Below are 22,461 nucleotides of genomic sequence, written 5' to 3' on the forward strand. Positions count from 1 at the left end.
GGACAACACAGCTATATGCTGTCACTTGTTCAGGACTTATGGCAGAACCACAATTTAATTCAGATATAGCTAAATGATTTTGTTTTTATACTCTAATTAATTTTTTTTACAAAATCAAGTAAATCCAAATAAGGTACTTCAGTAAGTATGGCTGGTCAAACTCCATAAAAACATCCCTATTTTATATTGCAACATTATGAAAGATTTAAATTTTTAGTAATTAAAGCACATAATTCAGTAAGACACCTCAAAGTTTCCTTGTTATTAGAACATATTTTAAATTATTCTCAACTCTGAAGTGCCACAAGACAACACTGTTAAAATGCATTTTTACCGCCTTGATTCCAAAATAAAGCAATAAATGTGTAACATCAGCTAAAGCCTATTTGTACAAGTCACCGGAGGGCAAACAGAACCATAGCAGTACCATTGATAACAATGGATCACCATCTACAGTTTAAGGAAAGGTGTAAAACAGGAATGACATTTGAAAACACACAATTTTTTGTGAATTACTATTCCAATTCTATTTTGGAAAAATACACTTACTCTTTTCATTTGGTCCAGAGTAATGACAGTAGACGTCCAGAGGGATTTCAACAAATCAAGCATCATTTTAAAGGTTGTTTCTCCAGTTGATTCTAAAACCATCACAATTGCCTAAAATAAAGCAAGACGAAGTGTTTAACTAAAAGACCGTGCAAAAGTACATCTTACAAGAAATAAAAAGTGAATGCTGCAAACAGAGTTGTAAAATTTCCACATGGAGAAATGTATATTTATCACGTGCATACAATGCTAGTATACTACAATATAACAAAAAAGTATGTGGTGGAAAAATTATTTGAGTAAGGATAGGAAGCATAAAAACAAGGAAGATGTTGCCATAGGAATACAAACCACCAGTGAAGAGGAGAGAAAAAACAAAAGCTTTCTGGACTATTTCTAGAGGTACTCTAAATCACATGACCCTGTACTCAGGCATCAGTTAGCAGCAGTGTGGATGGCTCTACTTTCTGATTTCATGTGTTTGCATCAAACAGACACCACAATGGAGAATTAAAATTTACACACATTTGAAGGGTGTAAACACCACGACAGAAAGAGCTTCTTGAGAACAAAGAAGCAAATTTATAAAAAAGGAAAAATTTAGGTTCAGTATCAGCAAAAATGTACTGACAGAAGGCAGTATTAGACTGTGGAATAGTCTCTCCTCCCTCTCTCAGGGCATTTAAAATAGATTAGACAGTATACCCCAGGGAGCAATCCTCCACTGGTGAAGGATTGACTGTATAACTTAACAGAAGTGGTAAAAGACCTATTAAAAAGAGCAATCCATCTGCTTGAAACCTGCTGTAATAAATAGCTCACAGCACTACCAACAACATGATCTCGGTTTAACAAAACTACAAAACAAGCATGGGTTTTTTCTCGCCATTATTCCACAGCAGACAACTGTGAAATGGCTCTTTCAGTACAACATATCCAGTAACTGTCCTGTTCATGTAATAAATACAGTTTAATTTTACACCTTCCTGAAGGCACCAACAGTTTACCCAAGCACAAGTAGCATGCACTATACTTAGAGAATTTAGATATATCTGATAACGTTAATAGTTGGGAGCTGAACTTCAGATTCCACTAATATTACTTGCACATCCACCCTGAAATTAAACCTAGAGTCTGCTCATTTATCCACAATTTAAAAAAGTTATAAAAAGGAGTCTGATTTCTGTCTTACTTCATATACAAGTTCATGGTGAAAATGAGGCACTTCTAGTTCCTGAAGGCAACGCTCAGCTTCTGATACATCTCCAGAAAGTAGGTACTCCTTCAGCAACATATCAATCTATTTGGTTTGTTAAAAAACAAACAAAAAAACACACTAGGTATAATTTACAATCTGACAATTAATCTGACAAATCCACTGCTCAGCTGAGCAACAAGCTAGTGACATGCATTTTAAAAAAAAACTTGTATCCCAAACCGCAACTAGTGTTTTAATAAACACACATCTTAAATTGAGAAGTTATGTCTAACTATACAGATAGTATGAAGCTGAACACTTATCTAGACACCATTTCAAAAGATGCAGCGTCTGCATACACATGTTTAACATGCAGCCCATAATTAGAAATAATGCTTGATAAGATGCACATGGGACAATCAAGCTTAATATGGCTAAGATCAAACTCATTCTCTTTTCTCCAAATCTTCTCCCATTTTTTGTTACTTATGGTGGCATGATCATTCTCCAACTAAGCCAGATTTGCAACCTCAAAGTCACAGACTCCTTCCTTTAAATTTTCTACTAGTATCTGGAATGTATCCCAAGCTTGCTGCTGCTTCTTCCCTATCCTAATTGGAGTCTCTGAAAAAGCTACCCTCCAGCCATAAGGCCAAAAGGGAGACTAATTAAATACAATCATCCCCACCTCTGGATTTCTCAGGCTTCTTATCTTTTTTAAGATCATAAACTCTTAATTACAGGTATTATCTTTAGGGTGTTCATTGTACAAAACGAAGTACTACACAAGCCTACAGAGGACAAACATCCTTTTCAGTCAATGTAACGGTCAACATCTTTAATTCATGATAAATACACATTTCAAAACAGCAGAATACGATTTAGGTGCAGGGGTAATGCATCTCTTTCCTCCCTCCTAGTCAATCTGCATGAGCGTTGATACACACACCCACCCAACCCCACAAGACAGGTATTGTAAAAATTAGCTACCTCTTTAACAAGATGTTTTACAGATTGCTGTCCACCGCCTGATCCCCATACACTGTCTATACGCTTTCCACCTTTTTTCATACTCAACAGCACAGTAGCTCGGTCCAATGCAGCTCTATAAAGCAAAGGTTGTATTACAAAATTATTTACATAAATTCACTACAGAGGAGGGAAGAAAGAAAACAAGGAGTTTCCCTTATGTCAAGACTTGGTTCTGTGAGACAGGATATGTTCCAAATTTCTTCTTCTTCTTCATCATCATCAACTATCCTTCCCTCATTTGACACAAGATGACAACTAGTAATAACTTCCCACAATAAGAGACTAGGGAGATCCAACTCCAAGAAAGTTTACCCCTTATTTCAAGGCAACCCAACAAATATACATCACAAATGCCATCCTCTTCAGATGATGTGCTCACACTTCATCACAGATAGTTCAGAAGACACGGTCTGTTCAGCAATGCAAGGTCCACACTGACAACCTGGAACTGACAGCCATCAGGTGAGCTTCCTGAAGATCTCTTCCCCACCAACTTTTCCCTTCAGCTACATTTTGATAGGGACATAGTAGTAGCAGCCTACCTGAACTGTCAAGGCAGGACCTCAGACATTCCTCTACCCAGTGGAAAAGCGTATTGGATTCCCTCTAGAGTAAAATCTGGGGTCTCTCAAGGCCCTGCATTTGCTTAGTAATCTAAGTCTCCAAACACGTGGCTAAACCTAAAGTGCCTTTACCTTGGAGAATGGTTAGTCCCTTTGGGTTCAAAGAGTTCTGGGACGCCCAAGGTCTGGAGACAAAATGGTGCTTCAGCAGAGGAACACCATACACAGAGTTTCCAAAGAGACAGGGGAACTAGGGAAGCTTGCCACCTCACTGGGAAGAGGAACTGGGTGTGAAAAATCTTAGATCCAGATTGTCTACCATATACCTGAACAGGGAGGAATACTCAGCCATTTATTCAGGCTGATCGTAGCCATATTATGGAGAACTGTACTCACTATTTGGGAGTGGCTAGGTGAGGTGAGAAGTAACTGTCTCAAAAGTGGAGGTGGCCATGCTAAATGTATGAATATACTTAATTACTGGGACCAAAAATCCTTCAACCACAGTAAAATGATTTTCATAATTGAATGACAAAGTTTTCACACTTGGGTGCCCAAAGATAGGAAACCTAAACAGTAGCCTAGTTTTCAGAGGTACGAAGTACCAACAGCACTAACTTATGTCAATGGAAGTTATGAGTGCTCAACACCTCCAAAAACCAAGCCTGAAAAGTCAATACTACACACAAAAACTGATGTTTCCAAAATCTGAAGGTATTTTTCAAAAGTCTCTTTTCCTCCCCACCCCTTGCACATAGGCTGCTCCTTCAAACAGTTTTGACTCTGAAACTGAGTCCTCATATACATATAGGACAACAGAAAGTTTGAGAAAGTGCTGCACAGAATGTCAAACCTTCACAAGACAAGAAGCAAAAAGGGTTTAATTGTTTATTTCACAAAATCCTTATGTTGCTTCTCCTGACGCTGTATTTACCTACTGGTCATATGAAGTCTTTTTCTAAAGCAAAACGCTCCCTAATAGTTTCTGATTTGATCAGAATTTTTCTTAAATATAAGTTAGTAAACTCTTTTTAAGTGGCTGAGGAAAGGTTAAACTGTAAGAATTCAGTTTGCAAAAATGCTAGTCAAATTTAGTTTACTGCCGAGTTAAATAGATTCGACTAGATACTAAGATCGAGTTTGCCAGAAACGTTTAGTATCTCTTGGTTTAAAAGTCTGGGGTGGTTGTGTGTGTGACAGGCTTCCTTTGAGGGTTTTTGTTGTTGTTCTTGACTTGTTTTTATAATAGAAGCGAGTGGCCACACCTACTTTATTTTAAAATACCAAATTACTGGTTTGCTTGCTCAGAATTAAAAAAAAAAACAAAACAACAACTGAACTATAAACACTAACTACAAAGAGCAATCACTTACCGAGCCTGGACACAATCCACGGTGCCTTTGTAGCTGTCTATGTAAGTACTACATAAAATCCCATCTCCAACTGCTCTAGCAATAAATTGGCCCACTAACTGCAACAGAAGAGAAATATTTTTGAGACACTGAATTCCACAGGATTTCCGAACAGACATTTTAAACTTGCATAGTTATTTAGGTTTTGTTTTTAAAATGTGGAGGTTATTCACCTTGAGTAGTAGCTGGAATTATTCAAGACGTATGTCCCTATGGGTGCTCCATTTTGGGTGCACACAGACCCCATGCATCTTTGATTGGAGATTTTCAATAGCAGTGCCCATTTGATCTAGTCATGAGCTTGTCATCCTCATGCCCCATACCAAGGATATACACAAATGTACAGGCATGCCACCCTCAGCTCATTCTCTACTATGAAGTCACGCAAGATAAAACTTTGAAGCACAGGGGAAGGAAGGCAGGTAGTGGAGTACCCATAGGGGCACACATCTAGAAGAACTCCAGTGACTGCACAAGATGGGTAACTTCTCTTTCTTTTAATATTGGCCTGTGGGGGCTTCACTTCAGGTGACTCCTGAGTGGTATCCCTTGAAGAAAGACAGGTCTTTGGAGCTGAATCCAATACTGAAGAAAGGACTGCCATGACAACCACCACCAATCTAGAAGCATGTATCAACGTGTACTGCACGGAGAAAGTGTGCACTGATGCCCAGGTTGCTGCTTAGCAAATTGAACCATTGGTACATTTAACAGTGCCAGAGTTAGAGGATGGAGAGACAGACCAGTATCCTGAGACAGCAGACAGGAAATGGTCAGAAGCTGAAAAGATGGAAAAGAAGCAAGGCACATCAGGTAAGCGTACCAAACCAGCCTCAGTCAAGTTGGTGCAACTAGAGTAACTCTGGCTTTGTCTTGATTGATCTTGTGCAATACCTTCGGAATCAATGGTGTTGGAGGATATGCAGAGAAGGCCCCTCATTTCAACAAATGAGAGACATCTCCCAAAGACTGATGACCCAGACTTTCTCGCACTTTGTTGGCGGCAGCTGCAAAGATGTCCACTTGCAGAAACCTCCAGGTCAGAAAAATCTGAGGGTTCAAGGGTCCAGCTCCCACTCATAATCCTGGGAGAATTCAGAGCATCAGTCATGGTGTGCTGAGAGAATGTGATTGGCTATACACCAATTCCATAGCTTTATTGCTTTAGCACAAAAAAGGGGATCTCATCCCTTTCTGATGATTTAGGTAGAATGTTCAGGCTACATTGTCTCATGACTGACAGACTGGCTTCTGATTAAGGAAGCAAAGTGGATACAGGCATTTCTGATTGCCCATAATTCTAGGAGGTTGATGTGTAGGAGAGACTTGAGACAACCATTTGTTCTGGATAGTGTGTTCCCCCACCAAAGCAGAGCTCCCCATCCCACAACTGGTGCATCCAAAATTATGGTAGATGATAGGCAGAGGGTGGGTAAAGGAACTCCTGCACAGCCTTTGGATAGGTCGTTCTACCAAGTGAATCTAGCACCCAACCAGGGATAGACACCAACTTGCCTAGACCATGTTTGTTGGGGATATAAACAATTCTGGAGCAACCTGGACACAGCAAAGATGTAGCTGGCATGTTGTGTGACAAAAAGTATAACCTGCCAAACGACCCAGCAGTTGGAGGCAATTTGTTGCCATTGGTATGGGGGTTTATTTTGAATTTTGGCAGTAAGTCTTGTCAGTGTCCTAAGTCTGTCCATAAGGAGGCACACTCTGAATGTTACAGCATCCAAAGAAGCTTCTATGAAATCTGTTGAAGTATAGTTAGAATGGATTTTTCTGTATCATTTTGAGGTTCTAGGTTGCAGAATAGGATCATGGCTGTCTGTATTGCAGAGAGAACTTCAAGTTCTGGTCATGCATCATACAGCCAATCGTCAAGGTAGGGGAAGAGTCTTCTTCTTCACTGATAAAGGTGAAGAGCTATTACTGTTAGGACTTTGGAAATACCCTGGCAGGCAGATGAAAGGCTGAAGCGGAGCACTCTATACTAGATACTTTTCACGTTGCCATTCACTCCTCTTACAAAAGGTATGTGCCCTGGAGGTCGAGGCTGCAAAACAATCTCCGGAATTAATGACAGAAGTATATTTGCAAGAGTTACCATTCTGAATTTCTGTAATTTCATGAAGGTGTCTGGAAGTCAAGATCTAATATTGATCTCCATCCCCCCTTCTTTTTTGGGGACCAGAAATTACTTGGAGTAAAACCTCTTCCTTCTGTGGCAGACTAGAACAAGTTCCATGGCTCCTATGCATAGAAGGGAGGTGGTCTCCTGTCTCAGCAAATGTTCGTGAAAAAGAGAGTCCCTAAGGAGGGACAGGGAAATGGATTGAGTAACTTGAGGTTATAACCTCCAAAACCCATTTGTCGTCAGATGTAATTTGCTCCCATACAGGTTGAAAACTGGAGAAACTATCTCCAAAGGAAGGGAAGCAGGTAGTATGTTGTAACTGAAGAATCCCAAGATAGAGTTGTTCTGAACCCTCAACTACACCACCAAATTTGAGGTTTAAATGATGACACAAGGCTGGCTGATATTAGTGGTCATAGCGGGAGGCCTCTTCTTTTGATATCTTGGTCTCTAAGGCAGTTTGGCTGGTCTATGAAAGCTGAAGAATTGGACCAGATGGGATTTCTCTGTCGTTTGGGCTCTGCTAAATTTTCTTTTATCTGCAGTTGCATATAAACACCGAAACCTGTGTGTGGCCCTTGAATCCAGTAAAGGTGTGCAAGGATTAGTTGGTGGACTCACTCACGCATCAGTCCACCAAAGGGAAGGTCTTCTTCAGTAATCTGAACCTCCTTAGGCAATCCGACAGCTGCAGCCAAGATGCTTGACATGACAATAGCAGTTGAGATGGAACAAGCTGCAGTGTCAACTGCATGTAGGGAAGCTTGCAAGACGGTCCGTGCTGACAGATGACCCTTAGTTATGGTAGCCTAGAACTGTTCCCAGTGTTCTGAAGGAAAGATGATCATTTAAAAAAAGTGTTGAGTTTGCCATATTTGGTGTGATCATAGTTTGCCATCAAAGTCTGATAATTCTCTTTTCTAAACTGGAGCGTTGCACAGGAGAAGTTTTTACACCCAAAGAGGTTGAGGTGCTTTTGGTCTTTACTGACCCAGTGTAGACTCAGTAGGATGTTGTCTACCATGCTCCATAACAACCCTCACAACTCTTTTAGTTGTGAGGAGGGTACGAGAATAAAAAAGTCCCAAATGGTCGATCTTGATGGTGACTGAAGCTCTTTTGACGTAGGCTCTATCTTAGGAGATCCAGAATGCTTGTTCTTGGAAGATCTAAGATTATGAAGACCTAGGTGGGGGTTGGGGAGTCAACATCACCCTGATCACTCGGAGGCGGATGTCCAGGGCAGTGGGGGTGGTATCTAGGCCTGGATTCAAGGCTGGTCAGAGGCAGTATTCCATCACGAGGAGCCAAAGTTTAATCTATTTTTTTCCTAGATCTACTTTTAGAAACTGAGATCTTGCACTTGGCTGAGATGTGGGTATCTCCCACACACCAGATATGGGATACACTTGAAACCCAGGGATACTGGAATACCTGGTCGACAATAACCCCTCAGGCAAACCCCTCAGAATTTGGGGGGCAGGGTATTAAATATAAACCCCCCAAATAAACTTAAAAGGTATTTGTGATGGTTCTCTGGGTACCCAGGATTGAGAGTCACCTTGTTACCCACCTGCCTGCAACACAATGAAGTCTTGCTTGTGGTAACTGGGTGTTTGCTTGAATGGCTAACAGGCTGGTGGTGTTAGGGAGCTCTCTCCTCTGGGCTGTTCAAGCCCTGTTTTTCCCTTGCAGATGAACAGGTGTACCCCAGCCCCAGAGTCCCTTTGAATCATTCCCTTGTGATATCCAGCCCGTCTCTGGCTAATCAAAGAAATCCCAGATCCTCTGCCCCCAAAGGAGCAGTGTACCCCAGTTCACTAGTTTTACCTTAAACTACTGTTCCTGTAAAAAAATAAATAAATAAATAAATAATTTTTTTTAAATACACACATCACATGTGAGCACTTACAACAAAACAAAAGTAGGTTTACTTAAAAAAGAATACAGAGTTAACTAAGAACCGGAGAGTGGTGGAAACAAATGAAATCAAAACAAAATCCTAAAACCTACAAACCTGTCTACGCTTATTAATAGTTACCTTTCCTATTTAATAAAGTAAGTTTTCCCTGCCAAGTTCAGTCTGTTAAAGAGCTGGCTGGCTTCACAGGAACCAGGATCCAATTTTTCCATGAGAACATCCCTGCTCCCAAGATGTCTCCTCACTGAAAGGAGGAAGAGTGTCTTCCTCCTCTCTCTCCGATATTGAATCAGTCTTTTGTCTTTATTCAGACAGGCTGAGCCTTTGTAAGGTTTTGTCTGTTGTAATGTTCCTTTTTTACCCCCATTGACAGTTTTAGGATAGAGCAAGGCTAAACAACCTAGTCTTGCTTTACATCATAACAAACTAGGCTGATATGACAACTCCCTCCTGCTTGAATGGGACACCACAGAAACATATTGTCCCTGAGTGACTAACTTTTATGTCAAGTCTATAAAGCATATTTTCTATATAAATATATTCTTTATATATTACATGTACGTACAGCTTGCAACAATTATGAACCTTGACAAGTTAAGAGCTTTCCGTAGATTCCTTACCATGCTACTCTTGATGAATAATAAATACCCTGCAAGACATGCGTTTGTCAGGTTGAGATAAGAGTTGTTTGCAAAGAACAGGAGACCCTCTGTGCTACAGTACGATTATCAAAAGAACTAAAACTGAACTAAAGACTTGAGGCCAAGCTAGAGCAAAGCTGAAGTGTGCACAGTGGAAGCTCTGTCTCAAGCCATTAGGCAGCTGAGAAGGAACTGAGGGCAGTTTGCCTTCACAGCTTTATGTATCCTTGCAATGGGGCACAAGAATATCTGGAGTGCCAGCAAGGGCTAAAAATGGGCACTACTACGAACAAAAAAATCTCTGCTCAGAGGTAAGTGGGGCACATGCACACCTGAAGTGGGGCACCTCTAGGGAGACTACTTGAATAAGGGTTAGTTTTGCTACACAAATTTAAAAAAACAAAAAGGGAAACTTCTCAAATTAAAACATCAATCTGGGAGTTAGGAAGGGGCGTGGTGAGACAGAAGGGAGCTATAGCATATAAATGATAATGCCACTAAAATACATAAACTGCTTCATGAAATAAGGTGTAAATTGAACAACACTAGCCATGGAGGCCAAAGTCAAAGATCTGGTGCAAAGGGCTGTCTGTAGGCATACCTGTGGCGCTCTGGGAGAATCCAACATCAATTCAGGTAGTTCTTTAAGTAGCCTATCAAACGATTTTTCCACATCACTTGTGCTCACTACTGTCCCACAAAGGTCAGAGAGGAGCTTAGATGTCATTTCTCTGTGACTAGCCTTCCCCTCTAATGACAATGATACGGCCAACACTGGCACACTGTATTTCATTTCACCAAGATTTAAATCCCTCAGCATCTCCTAAATAAGATTTGAAGAAAATATATTAACATTTTAATAAAAAAATATTAATAAAACAGTTTAAAGATTTAATTTAAAAAAATTCAAATGATCACTACAAGGGCAGAGAGAAGGTTGTTTGGATGCTTTAACTGTGCATTTCCATATCAGCACCTCAATAATCTCGTTTGTAACTGGCTGTGACTTCCCATGTCAAGTGTGATATTTTTAAAAATACAACTTATCAGACATACCGCAACTTCATTAGTATCTCCATGTTCAAAGTATTCCTGTAACATTGGTGTTAAAGTTTTATCAAATGCTCTTTCATCCAAAGGTGGAACTACAGTTTCATAGACACAATTCTCCTGTTTAAAAAAAAAATAAATAAAAGAAATCAGATACTGAATCTAAACAGCAACAGCATCTCCCTTGCTCTCTTTATTGCAGAGCTTAAATGCTTTTAAATCATCTTTGGTACTAGCAGCCAAGATTTCTATCAGCAATGACTGCACCATGCCTTTGTAATCAGTTTGTGGAAGCTGATCAGTTCTGGAACAAAGATTACATTTCCCTAAAATATAAAAGCTGTATTTACAAGTAATGACAGGTTTCAGAGTAACAGCCGTGTTAGTCTGTATTCGCAGAAAGAAAAGGAGTACTTGTGGCACCTTAGAGACTAACGAATTTATTTGAGCATGAGCTTTCGTGAGCTACAGCTCACTTCATCAGATGCAAGTGAGCTGTAGCTCACGAAAGCTCATGCTCAAATAAATTCGTTAGTCTCTAAGGTGCCACAAGTACTCCTTTTCTATTTACAAGTAAGTAACATTGTAACTTCCAACATTGTAAGCACCTAGGATTCTTCTGGCACCATACTGTTAGAAACAAAGTTGTCATGTACTATATATGGAAGGGAAGGAGACAAACTCATATCCAGCCCTGCAGGAAGGCAAAAGCTTAACCAGACACCTTGTATCTTTCCCCACAAGCTACTCTACCCTTCCCAATCAAGAAGCAGCCTGTTTTTCATAACAGCTACACGGCCGACAGCCAATAACATGTAAAAAGTGTGAAGGAGGGAAAGGACTGGGCATTTAATTTTCAGGGTGTTTGGTAAAGTCAGTTAGAGGCACTCACAAGGGGGAAGAGTTCATGCAGCAATTGGCCACTGGGAAGCCTGACCTTGCAGGGCAATATAAGCCTAAGAACCAGAACTCCAGCACAGCCAATCTTGCTCCATATCCCTCACTTCCCCACTCCTCCTGGACTGACCTGCTAATATTCATAGGTAAGCAGGTAGATAGGGATGTGTGTGTGTGGAAGGAATGGGATGGAAGGACAATTTGGTAACAGATTATGTCGGGTTGGGGGGGACAGAAATAGATATATTACTGTCCTGGACCACCATGACAGAGTCTGTGCTGCACACTGCATATGGTATTAAGTTGTAGTTCAGAGGGGAACTGCAGCCTCCATGTACAAGAGAGCCATCACAGGGAAGAGTACAGCTTGGACAAAAGGTGTAACATGGTGCTGCCTAATGGGGAAGCTAAACAGGAAATCAATACTTAACATGGTCTGAACATAGCAGTTCGGCTTGATTTTTAAATTTTGGGAGTTTGTTTGTTTTTTTTAAACTGGGTCTATAACTCCCTGTGATCCACTCAACTGTAAGCACTGGAAGGGAAAGCCACACTTGAGGGTGGACATTGACACACTTATCCTAGGCCCCAAATTCCCAAACTTTTCACACAGTCATGCCCCCTGCTTACCCCGTCTGCATCCCTGCCAGGAGCACACCCTCCCCACCCCCCCGGCCCCCAGGGTGGGCACAGACAGGAGCAAGGAGGCAAGGCTGGGGCCACAGCTGGGGGCAGGGCTAGGGCCAGGAACAAACCCACAGTTGGAGTAGGGCTAGGTGGTGCCTCCCGCCCCACCCACCGTGGGGGCTGGCCCAGGCCCCGCCATGCCCCCCCGAACATTCCTCAGCACCCCCCCTAGGGGATGCACCTCAGAGTTTGGGGACCTCTGTCCTAGGCTCTTTAAATATTGGCTGTAGCCTTAGATTCAGACTATTTATTCTCAGCCCTCAACAAGCTACTATACACTATTTGAGAGGGCCAAAATACAAGTGACTACTTTATGCATCTCTCTACTTAGCTGTCAAGATACACCCCCTTAAGCTGTGACACAGTGTGGGCAGCGGTGCCAACACCACCGTTAAAGAACCTTTTGACTTCAGCCATTAGATCTATATTTTACCTTCAAAGCAGAGCATCAAGCTGATTTCCTAGATTTGATGTGCACCACGGTATTAAAAAGCCACAGTGTTCCACCTTGAAATTGATTTTATCTTGGTTCATACCCAAATACTGAAGATAAGGAACATATAAGCAGTTTTTCCCCCTCTACCAACTGCACAGAGTCTGTACAATGAGCGACTGCAGAAAGTTAAAAACAAAGCTGTCCTGGCTTTGAACTCCTTCAGAGACCTGAAGTATTTAGTGTTCATGTCTAATAATTTAAAACAAAGAAGAGAAAAAGCTACCACGCATACTTGCAGTTATACCTCTGTGTCTTTAGCATAAAGTATATGCCAAGAATCTGATTTGTCTACTACTCTTTTTCTCCATATGCAATAGGCGCCTAAAAAATCAGTACCAACACTAGAGTAATGAAATACTGAAAATGGAATTTGTTTTCACTTCTGTTGATACCAACTTAACATTGCAAAATATTATTGTAGTAAGAGACCCTGATGGTTTACTACAAAACTAGCATTCACAAAACCAATACAAGAATGTAGGCATTTTTATAAAAAGATTAAATTGTAATTAAAATGTTATTAATTTGGTAGTTTTTTCTTAGAGGACTGAGAAAAACATTTTTTCTTGAATTTTTAAATTTAAATACAGAATTAGAGCTTAATCCTGCAAGGTGCTAAGTACCATGGCCCTGATCCAGCAAAGCACTTTAAGCAAAATGTTTAATTTAAGCATGAGTAGTCCCACTAGACAAACCAAGACCACCTTAGCAGGCTACTCCAACCTCTTTGTAAGTGAATGGGCCTACTCATGCGCTTAAAAAGTTAAAGCATCCACTTTATCAGGGTCAGAGTGTTTAACATCTTTAGGATCAAGCCTTTACAAATGTGACATCAATTACAGTGAATAAAAAGGCTATTTCCATCTCAAACTTGCACTGTATATAATAAAACATTTGCTCACCTGGTCATCATCGTAGTTGGGATCTTTAATATCCACTTCCTCCACGTCATATACTTGCCCTGGTGTACCCCAAACACCTTTGCCGCCTGCACCACCTGGCAAAACATGCAAAAGTGAAAAAAGACAGCCAGCTTATGGTAAATGCTGGGTTGAGCTCAAAGTATCTCCATACTATCATGCCTCATTCGGGCACATGTGTGTAAGTCTCAGATTTTCCAGACTATGCAGAAGTATTTGCAGAATATCTTTCCACTCCCAGCCATTTGGGCTTTGCACCACTTGAGTCAGGAAACTGTAAGCAACATGAGGCAGCATGAAGAGTGCTGAAGGTTGAAATAATTGTGCTTTAAGTTATTAAAGGGAGTATCCCTGATATAAATTCCATTGTAAGCCTCAAGATCTGTAGATTGTTATATCATAATGTACAATACAATGTAGTATCCCAAAGAAGTTGATTGTGCTTTATATAATGAATAATGCATGTGTGCATGCATACCACATCCATTATTAAAGATAGGATAGCTATCTGCTGTGGCCATCCCCATACAACCATTAAAAAAAGAACTACTGAATGGGAGGATAGACAGAAAATGTTGTTTCGGGAGAAGAGAATCCTAATGGAAAAACATGCCTTTGGACAAGAGCCCATAAGCAGAGACACTTCTTAGTAGGCTACACCAACCTTTCTTTGGTAGTCCCCTTCCTTTTCCAGACCGGGATCGTCTGTCCAGAAATTTTCCCTTTGGACTTGTTGGTGCAGTGACTCCACTTTTCAGTGCCTCTCCATTATCACTAACAGAGTCTCCTCTCCCAGAATCACGAGAAGAATTTTTCCTTAACCGCCTCTTTGCTCTAGCATTAATTTTAGCTTCATTAATGGAAGATGCAGCTATCCAATTTCCATTGATTTCTGTCTTTATTTCCTCACTTCCACCATTTTCTTCCTCACCAGAAAATGGAGTGTCACTTAGATGATCAAGTTCTCAAAAGAGAAAAGACACAAAGAAAAATCTAGTCACTGCTTTAAGCATATACAAAATATTCATCATGATTTTAAAAAATTACATGTTTAAAATGGAAACCTGTAATATAAAAGAAACATTAGATGTAAGGTTGCTGAACCAAAGTACCTGACCACATTCCAATTACTTTTATTTAAGGCAAATTTGTTGCTTTTCCATTGCCGGTGCAGTGGCATAATGGGAAATAAAGCTCTCCCTTTCTCCTCTGCCTAGGCTATATGCCAAAGAACATGTATGTGGGTGGGTGAAGAGCAACTGAATGAACAATTTACAAATAGATAAACCATGTAAAGAGGTTCTGTAAACAAGCATGGAGCTACTTTGGTTTGTAATGTCCCTCGAACTCAGTAAAACATCCATTTTCCTTAAGTAAAATTCACAGAGTACCACTGGCTGCAATAGAAATAAGAGATAATAAAGTGCAAAAGTAAAAACTTGGAAGTTTCTCAGCATGCCACCAATTAAAAACTGGCTTATTGGTTGATAAGCAGTAAAACAACTTTTTTAAAAAATTGGAATCTTTACCTAGGTGCGACGGCATACAAATAGAAAGTGTTTCACTAAACTTTATTGGGCTGGTTCTGCAAACACTTCCGGACACAATGCTTACACCTGGGGTTTACTTACCCTCTTATCTCCCACAATGCCCTTCCCCAGCCCAGGTTTACAACTCAGCCACCAAAAAACTACTCTTCCTAGCGATCCCTGCTCTCTTGCTTCTCAGGAAGAGACTGGGTGAGAATTACCCTGAGCCAGCTTTGCCCTTACTACTGAAGAGAGAGTTGTGACTATATATATAAAAAAAAAAAAAAAAAAAAAAAAGTGACCCTCTATTATTGTGGCAACCACCATTATACAATGGCAATAAATCTTGTGCAAAGTATGCCTTGTTAGGTATCACTGGAAAAGTTGTGATCTGTTGAACAATGTTATCCTGTTTATATTCATGTATTATCACTGTATATGAAGTTATGAATCTTTGCTATGTGTTTGTATCTCAAACGTGTTCCTGGGTAACATGCCCAAGACAAATTTAAATCAAAGCCAGCCAGTTATGGTTGATAGGCCATTAAAGAGAATCAACTCTTCCTGAGGATGCCTCAGAGCATGTAGACAATGAATGCCTCACGACTCAGCACGGCACATAGAACATATGATCCCGGACTCCTTGTCTGAGACAGTAACTTTCCATGCACATGGACTGAGGGATATAAATTGGAGAGTGTGACATTTCTTTGCCTCTTTCCTGTTCTACATTTCTGGACTGTGATTTCTAACAAAAAAAAGTTTTGAACAATGGACTGAGGACCCCAATATTTGAGAGGCACCAGAGAAACTTTTTACAAACTGGCAGATTTAACATCAACCCTATTATCCTGATATACATTACAGCTGAATTCAGAATTTGTAGATGATTCATGTTAACCATTTAATACCTTCTTTTTTATTACTAAATCTTTAGTTAGGTTACTAAAGATTGGCTGCAGCGTGGTATTTGGTGAGATCCTGTAAGTACATGTTGATCTGGGGTGTGTGTGTCTGGCTCTTTGGAGTTGGAAGAACCTAATATATGCTATTTCTGGTTTTAATGGTCATTTATCACAGAAGTCTGGGTGGTGCAGGAGGGGCTAGAGTGCCTGAAGGGGACTGTCTCTGGCTCCATAATAACTAGTATAGTACTCTGAAAGCACACATTGTTTATTGGCTTGGTGATAGAATATACCACCAGTCTGAGATACATGCCCTGTATTTTGGCAATATGACCTGAGATTGGCACTCTTAGTTGTATACCAGGCAGCGTGACAAGAGTGAAGCTACAGTCAACCCTTGTCATTCAATTCTGGTCTCAGTCTCTAGATCAGTAATGTGGAAATCTTCCCAGAAGTACTCCTCAACCTGGAAGGGCCAACACATTGTTACAATGCTGAAACATTACATTCTTACAATTAACCCTAACATGACTATTTTAAAAAAAAGAAATTTGAACAAAGGCTATTGAGAAGATACTTTTTCCCTTTCGTGCACAAACAGCTTACCTTTATAATTCTGTAAGCAACTACACCACAGTGAGAATTAGTCACTTCATTAGACTAAGAATATGTTAAACAATTAAGCATTAGTTTTGGCACTGGGCCATACACAATTACCGGTATGTTTTAAGCTCTATAGTCTTGCCATCCACTACACAGCTGGGTAAATGCATTAAGTGCAGTTTGAGAAGAGTAACTAGAAGTTTCTCTCTAAAAAGTTTCAGAGTAGCAGCCGTCTGTATCCGCAAAAAGAAAAGGAGGACTTGTGGCACCTTAGAGGTTAACAAATTTATTTGAGCATAAGCTTTCATGAAGTGATCTGTAGCTCACGAAAGCTTATGCTCAAATAAATTTGTTAGTCTCTAAGGTGCCACAAGTCTTCCTTCTCTAAAAAGTGTTTAAAATTTAAATAAATAGTTTAAGTACAAATAGAAAAAAATATTTCCTTTTGAAGTTTCACTGCAATAAAAAGCATTCTACATCAGTAAGTCTTTACCCATAATGAAAAAGTGAACCAGTTTAGCGAAATGGATCCAGTTAAACTGATACAACCACTAATGTAGACACACTTAAAACCTTTAATCTTTGCTTATTATAAATTTATCTTAAAACTGATCATCTAAAGCAATTTAAACAAAAATTAATCTGCTTACAGTGCACCTACATTAGGTTTATCGCCAATAATTTAGTTAAGTCAGTCCAGTTTTCTAGTATAAAGAAAGCCTGAGACTCATTGTATTTACTGAGCAAGTACAACCAGTTCATCTTCTATTAACTTTATGATCAGGATGAGTTTAGCAATACAAAGGCTTTTGTAAAAGGAAATCATGCCTCTCCAGTCTAATAGAATTCTTTGAGAGGGTCAACAAGCATGTAGAGGACAAGGGTTATCCAGTGGATATAGTGTACTTGGACTTTCAGAAAGCCTTTGACAAAGTCCCTCACCAATGGCTCTTAAGCAAAGTAAGCAGTCATGGGATAAGAGGGAAGGTCCTCTCGTGGATCAGTAACTGTTTAAAAGATAGGAAACAAAGGGTAGGAATAAATGGTCATTTTTACAGTGGAAAGGCGTAAATAGCAAGGTCTCCTGAGGATTTGTACTGGGATCAGTGCTGTTCAATGTATTCATAAGTTATGTCGAAAACGGGGAGAACAGTTAGGTGGCAAAGTTTGCAGATGGTAGAAAATTACTCAAGATCGCAGTCAGCTTTGGGCTTAGCTAAGAGTTACCAAAGAATCTCACAAAACTAGGTCACCAGGCAACAAAATGGCAGATGAAATTCAATGTTGATAATGCAAAGTGCCGCACATTGGAAAACATACTCCCAACTATACATACAAAGTGATAGAATCTAAATCTGCTGTTACCACTCAAAGATCTTGGAATGATCGTGTATAATTCTCTGAAGACATCTGCTCAGTGGTAGTCAAAAAAGCTAATAGAATGCTAGGAACTATTAGGGAAGGGATAGATAATATGACAAAAAATACTGTTGCCACAATATAAATCCATGGTATGCCCACACCTTGAATACTGAGAACAGTTCTGGTAGCCCCATCTCAAATAAAGATATATTAGAAATGGAAAGGGTGCAGAGAAGGGCAACAATTAGAGGTATGGAACTGCTTCCATATGATACTCTTGGGGGAATTCTGCGCCACTGTACACATGCAGAATTCATGTCCCCTTCAGATTCCCTTCCCTCCCCCCAACCCCCGCAGAAAATACATTTTGCCAGAGAGAGTCGCTGCAATTACATCTTTCACACACCAGGGGCTGCTGTGGCACCACAAGAGTGAAGCCAGCTCACAAGCCAAGGTAGCCAGCCACAGAGAGGGAGGAGGCAGAGGTCAGGTGGAGGTGGCACAGGACACGGGGGAGGGACAGACAGAGCAGGGCGCAAAGGGCTTCTGGGGGGTGAAGGGGAGTCATGCAATGGCATTCAGGAGGGCTAATGGGGGGGGACAGACTGAGGTGGGGACACAGGAGCTAATGGGGTGACAGCACTGAGCCAGGGGGCTGAATGGGAGGGGGGTGCAAGGCCACATGGGGACAGAGGCACATGTGCCTGACTCAAATTTCTTTACTAATATGATTAGTAAGGAATCTATTTGTCAAAAAACATTTCCTGAATCTTTTTTGTTGTCTGTATTGTTACAGACATACTTACTGACACGTATTTTGAAATAAATTACCAAAATAACTGAAATTAGCGCAATTATATTGCGTTTCTTTGACAAAGAAAATATGCAGAATTTTAAAATATTGTGTGCAGAATTTAATTTTTTGGTGCAGAATTCCCTCAGGAATAATATGAGGAGAAATTAAAAAGACTGAGACTGTTCAGCTTGGGAAAGAGATGATTGAGGGGATATATGACAGAAGATTATAAAATCATGAATGATGTGGTGGAAGTGTTAGTTACCCCTTCACATAACACAAGACCGAGTGCTCACCCAAAGAAATTAATAAACAGCAGATTTTAAACAAACAAAAAGGAAGTATTTCTTCACACCAAACGGTCAACCTGTGGAACTCATTGCCAGGAGATGTTGTGAAGGCCAAAAGTATAATTGGGTTCACAAAAGACAGGCCCACCAATACTTATAAACCGATATGATCAGGAACGCAACCTCATGCTCTAGAGGTCCCTAAATCTCTGAATGCCAGAAGCCAGGACTGGATGACAGGGGATGGATTACTCAATAACTTGCTGTGTTCTGTTAATTCCCTCTGCAGCATCTGGCACTGGCCACTGACAGAAGACAGGATACTGGACTAGCTGGACTACTGGTCTGACCCAGTACTGCCATTCTTATGCTATGTTCCTATTATGTTTCGTCTGCTTTTAATCCTAGGAACAGTTACATGAGAGCAAAAAATTTCTGCTTCAAAGGAGTTTATCTGCTCTTGTTTAATCTTGACCTGAAGTCATTCCTGTGTTTGTGACATCACAACTAGTTGCTGTGACAGTAATTATAAACATCAGATTATTATGACTTCAAAGTCCCTATCATCTACTATTCTAGTTAAGCAACCACTTGGGATGTTGCAAACAAAAAACAAACAGGAGGAAAAGAGGAAATCCTAAGGAACAGTCATTTTATTTGCATGCAATTATTCCAACTTTAAACGAAATACATCAGGCAGAAAATGCAATATAGTTAGAAGTGTTTCTAAATAGATTTCTCCAAGTTTGTCATGAAGATCTTTAAAGAAATATGTTGATTAAAAAAAGCCACCACAATGCAATTGACAAATAAAAGGAATTCCAGCGTCAATTAAACAGTACTTTCTATACAAAAACTAAGGTTATATACCTGTTGGGTTAACATTATATATCTGCTCATTTTCTACTTCCATAGTTGTTTAATTGCACTTCAACTGAACTGACTGTAAACAGAAATCTTAATGCTTTCCTTTCAGGCCTAACAAAAGAAAGAAAAAAGGAAAAAAAAAACAAACAGTAAATGCAATTACATTGAATACAGAAATATATTTGATTTTTCTAGTGGACTAAAGTCTAACTAAATTAGAATATTAGGAGTCTTTCACCTAGTCAACATTCATTTTCACTCAAATTCAAGTATTAAGACTCATTTTTATTTTTTAATTAGCATTAACTTACTGGTACTGTAAAAATATTCATGGGATGATGAAAATGTAACAGAGAGAGCACTATTTATAAACAGCACAGATAAAGTGCAGAACTGTAACACCAAAACTAAGGTCAAGTCTACACTTAAGTTTTACCAATATACGTTGGTTAACAAAAAAAAACAAACAAAAAAACAAGAACAATCCCCCCGCCACCCTAAAAAAAAACCCCAACCCCTAACTGACCTATGAGGTTGGTGTACTGGTAAAAACCCTAGTGCAGGCACAGTTACACCAATGAAAAGGTGACTCATACCAGTATAGTATTCCCCTTCCCACACATGACTATCTATATGGGTTTAAAGCATCCTTTGACACCAACTCTCCTACTGTGGATGCATATATGTACTGCTTCAACTATACCACTATAGTTAAAGCATAACAACTTTCTAGTCTAAACAAGCCCTTACCATGCATCCTAATTCATTGCCTGTCCTACACCCAAACATAGATCTGTAGGCCATATAAATTTATTCTACACAAGTACACACACCTGAGAAGCTCTCACCTCTGTATTCTCTCATGAATACTCTGCTCTCTCCTTCTCCTGTGTACATGTACTCTGTTAGCTGGGGGCCAAGGTGAACGAATTCTCTCTTTCTAAAGAGATTACTATTATTTTCCTCTCCTCCCTTCCCATTCATCTCTATGAACAGCTGAATAATGAGATTTTGAAAGAGATGGCATCACCCATCTCCCCTTTTCTTAAAGAAGATTTCAGCCAATAAGACTACAATATGCAAGTGAATCAGATAGGCAGTACACAAAGACATACTGGCTATATCATTTATCAAAAACTTTTACCTGCAAAATTTTCATGAATCACTTTGTAGTATTGTGAATGTTACTGGTATGTGTAGTTCTCCCATAAGATTTCAGTGGCTCTTCTCTTCCCTTCCCACCTGTTGCAGTCCTGTAAACACTTTATTATTCAGTGGCGACCTTGTGACATTAGGTGACATCAACCCTCCCCATTTTCTCCTCTAGTTCACTTGCCTAGAACAGACTTATTGACTACAGTGATGAATAACCAGTGGTTAAAGGTATAAAACTTGCCTTTTTACAGTAATTTCTGGGTATAATCCAATTTTCTCACATCACACCCCAATTTCAAACAATTAACCTTGAGTAAGGCAGTGTCCTCTCCCCCTTGCCATCCAATACTTCATTTAAAATAGCTTTCTTCCAGCATTACCTCAACCATCCAGTTCTGAAGCACTCTTATTATGCTAAAAGTGTTCTCTTGTACTGCTCACTCAGGAAGGGGAATCAAGATCGTCTATCTTAAAAGGTTAATTTTCTTCTTCCGAGTCGAATGTTCCATTACAGATGTGTTTCTCCTTTAAAACAAAAGGAAAATACAATTATATAGTAATAAAGAGACTTACAGAATACTAGAGCTAGGAGAAGTAATTTTAACATTTATTATAATAGCAACTACCAGCGAGGAGGACTTTTCTCCCCCCGTTCAGGACCTCCCACAAATCTACTTGAGACAACCTTCAAATTTTCTAAACGGAAAGGACATCTGTCTGTAATATTCCTTGGGGGGTCATGACCCTCAGGTTCAGAACCCCATTTTAGACTACAAACACTTATAACATGGGTGCCAGCACACCTCAGCTTTACAGCCCACATGTTCACACTAATCGAGAGACTGCACTGTCAGTCTAGAGATGGATAAAATGTACACCTCCAGACTAAATATTAACTTTAATTCTTAGGTTCCAAGGCCAGAAGGGACCACTGTGACCATCTAATCTGACTTCCTGTAAAACACAGGCCACAGAACTTCTCCAAAACCATTCCTAGAACAGTATGTTTTAGTAAAACCTGCAGTCTTCATTTAAAAATTACCAGTGATGGAAATCCACCAGGACTCTTGGTAAACTACTCCAGTGGTTAATTACCCTCACTGCTGAATATTTAAACCTTATTTCCAGTCTGAGGACTTGTCTCCACTTACAGCACTACAGAAGCGAATGTAGACACAGTTAATCCACCTCCCCAAAAGGCGGTAGCTATGTTGACACGAGAAGCCGTCCCATCGACATAGCGCTGTCTAGACAGGGAGTTACGTTGATAGAATTACATTGCTCAGCAGATTTTTCCACACCCCTGAGCAACAGCCATTATACTGATATAGGTCTATAGTGTAGTCCTGGCCTAAATTCCTTAACTTACATTTCCAACCTCTGGATTGTGTTACACTTTTTTCTGTTATATTGAAGAATGCATCAAATATTTGTTCTACACAGGT

General features: G+C 39.9%; 1 protein-coding gene across 3 annotated transcripts in view; it reads right to left on the reverse strand.

The window, feature by feature from the left end:
- PDCD4 (programmed cell death 4) overlaps positions 1 to 22,461 on the reverse strand; it is a 32,793-nt gene that overhangs the window by 3,887 nt on the left and 6,445 nt on the right. The window contains exons 2-12 of one of the 3 annotated variants that reach the window (XM_077823170.1): positions 21,397 to 21,541; positions 21,006 to 21,114; positions 19,865 to 19,972; positions 14,174 to 14,473; positions 13,492 to 13,586; positions 10,516 to 10,629; positions 10,061 to 10,282; positions 4,716 to 4,813; positions 2,738 to 2,852; positions 1,742 to 1,849; positions 550 to 660 (exon numbers count right to left, since the gene is read on the reverse strand). In XM_077823170.1, the coding sequence (XP_077679296.1) occupies positions 550 to 660; positions 1,742 to 1,849; positions 2,738 to 2,852; positions 4,716 to 4,813; positions 10,061 to 10,282; positions 10,516 to 10,629; positions 13,492 to 13,586; positions 14,174 to 14,473; positions 19,865 to 19,907 (1,206 nt within the window). In that variant the 5' untranslated portion in view covers positions 19,908 to 19,972; positions 21,006 to 21,114; positions 21,397 to 21,541. The remainder of the gene's footprint in view (positions 1 to 549; positions 661 to 1,741; positions 1,850 to 2,737; positions 2,853 to 4,715; positions 4,814 to 10,060; positions 10,283 to 10,515; positions 10,630 to 13,491; positions 13,587 to 14,173; positions 14,474 to 19,864; positions 19,973 to 21,005; positions 21,115 to 21,396; positions 21,542 to 22,461) is intronic. The other 2 variants (XM_077823169.1, XM_077823171.1) reach the window with 2 other exon arrangements.

The sequence above is a fragment of the Eretmochelys imbricata genome, chromosome 7 (genome assembly GCF_965152235.1).
Source record: "Eretmochelys imbricata isolate rEreImb1 chromosome 7, rEreImb1.hap1, whole genome shotgun sequence".
Taxonomy (NCBI): Eukaryota; Metazoa; Chordata; order Testudines; family Cheloniidae; genus Eretmochelys; species Eretmochelys imbricata.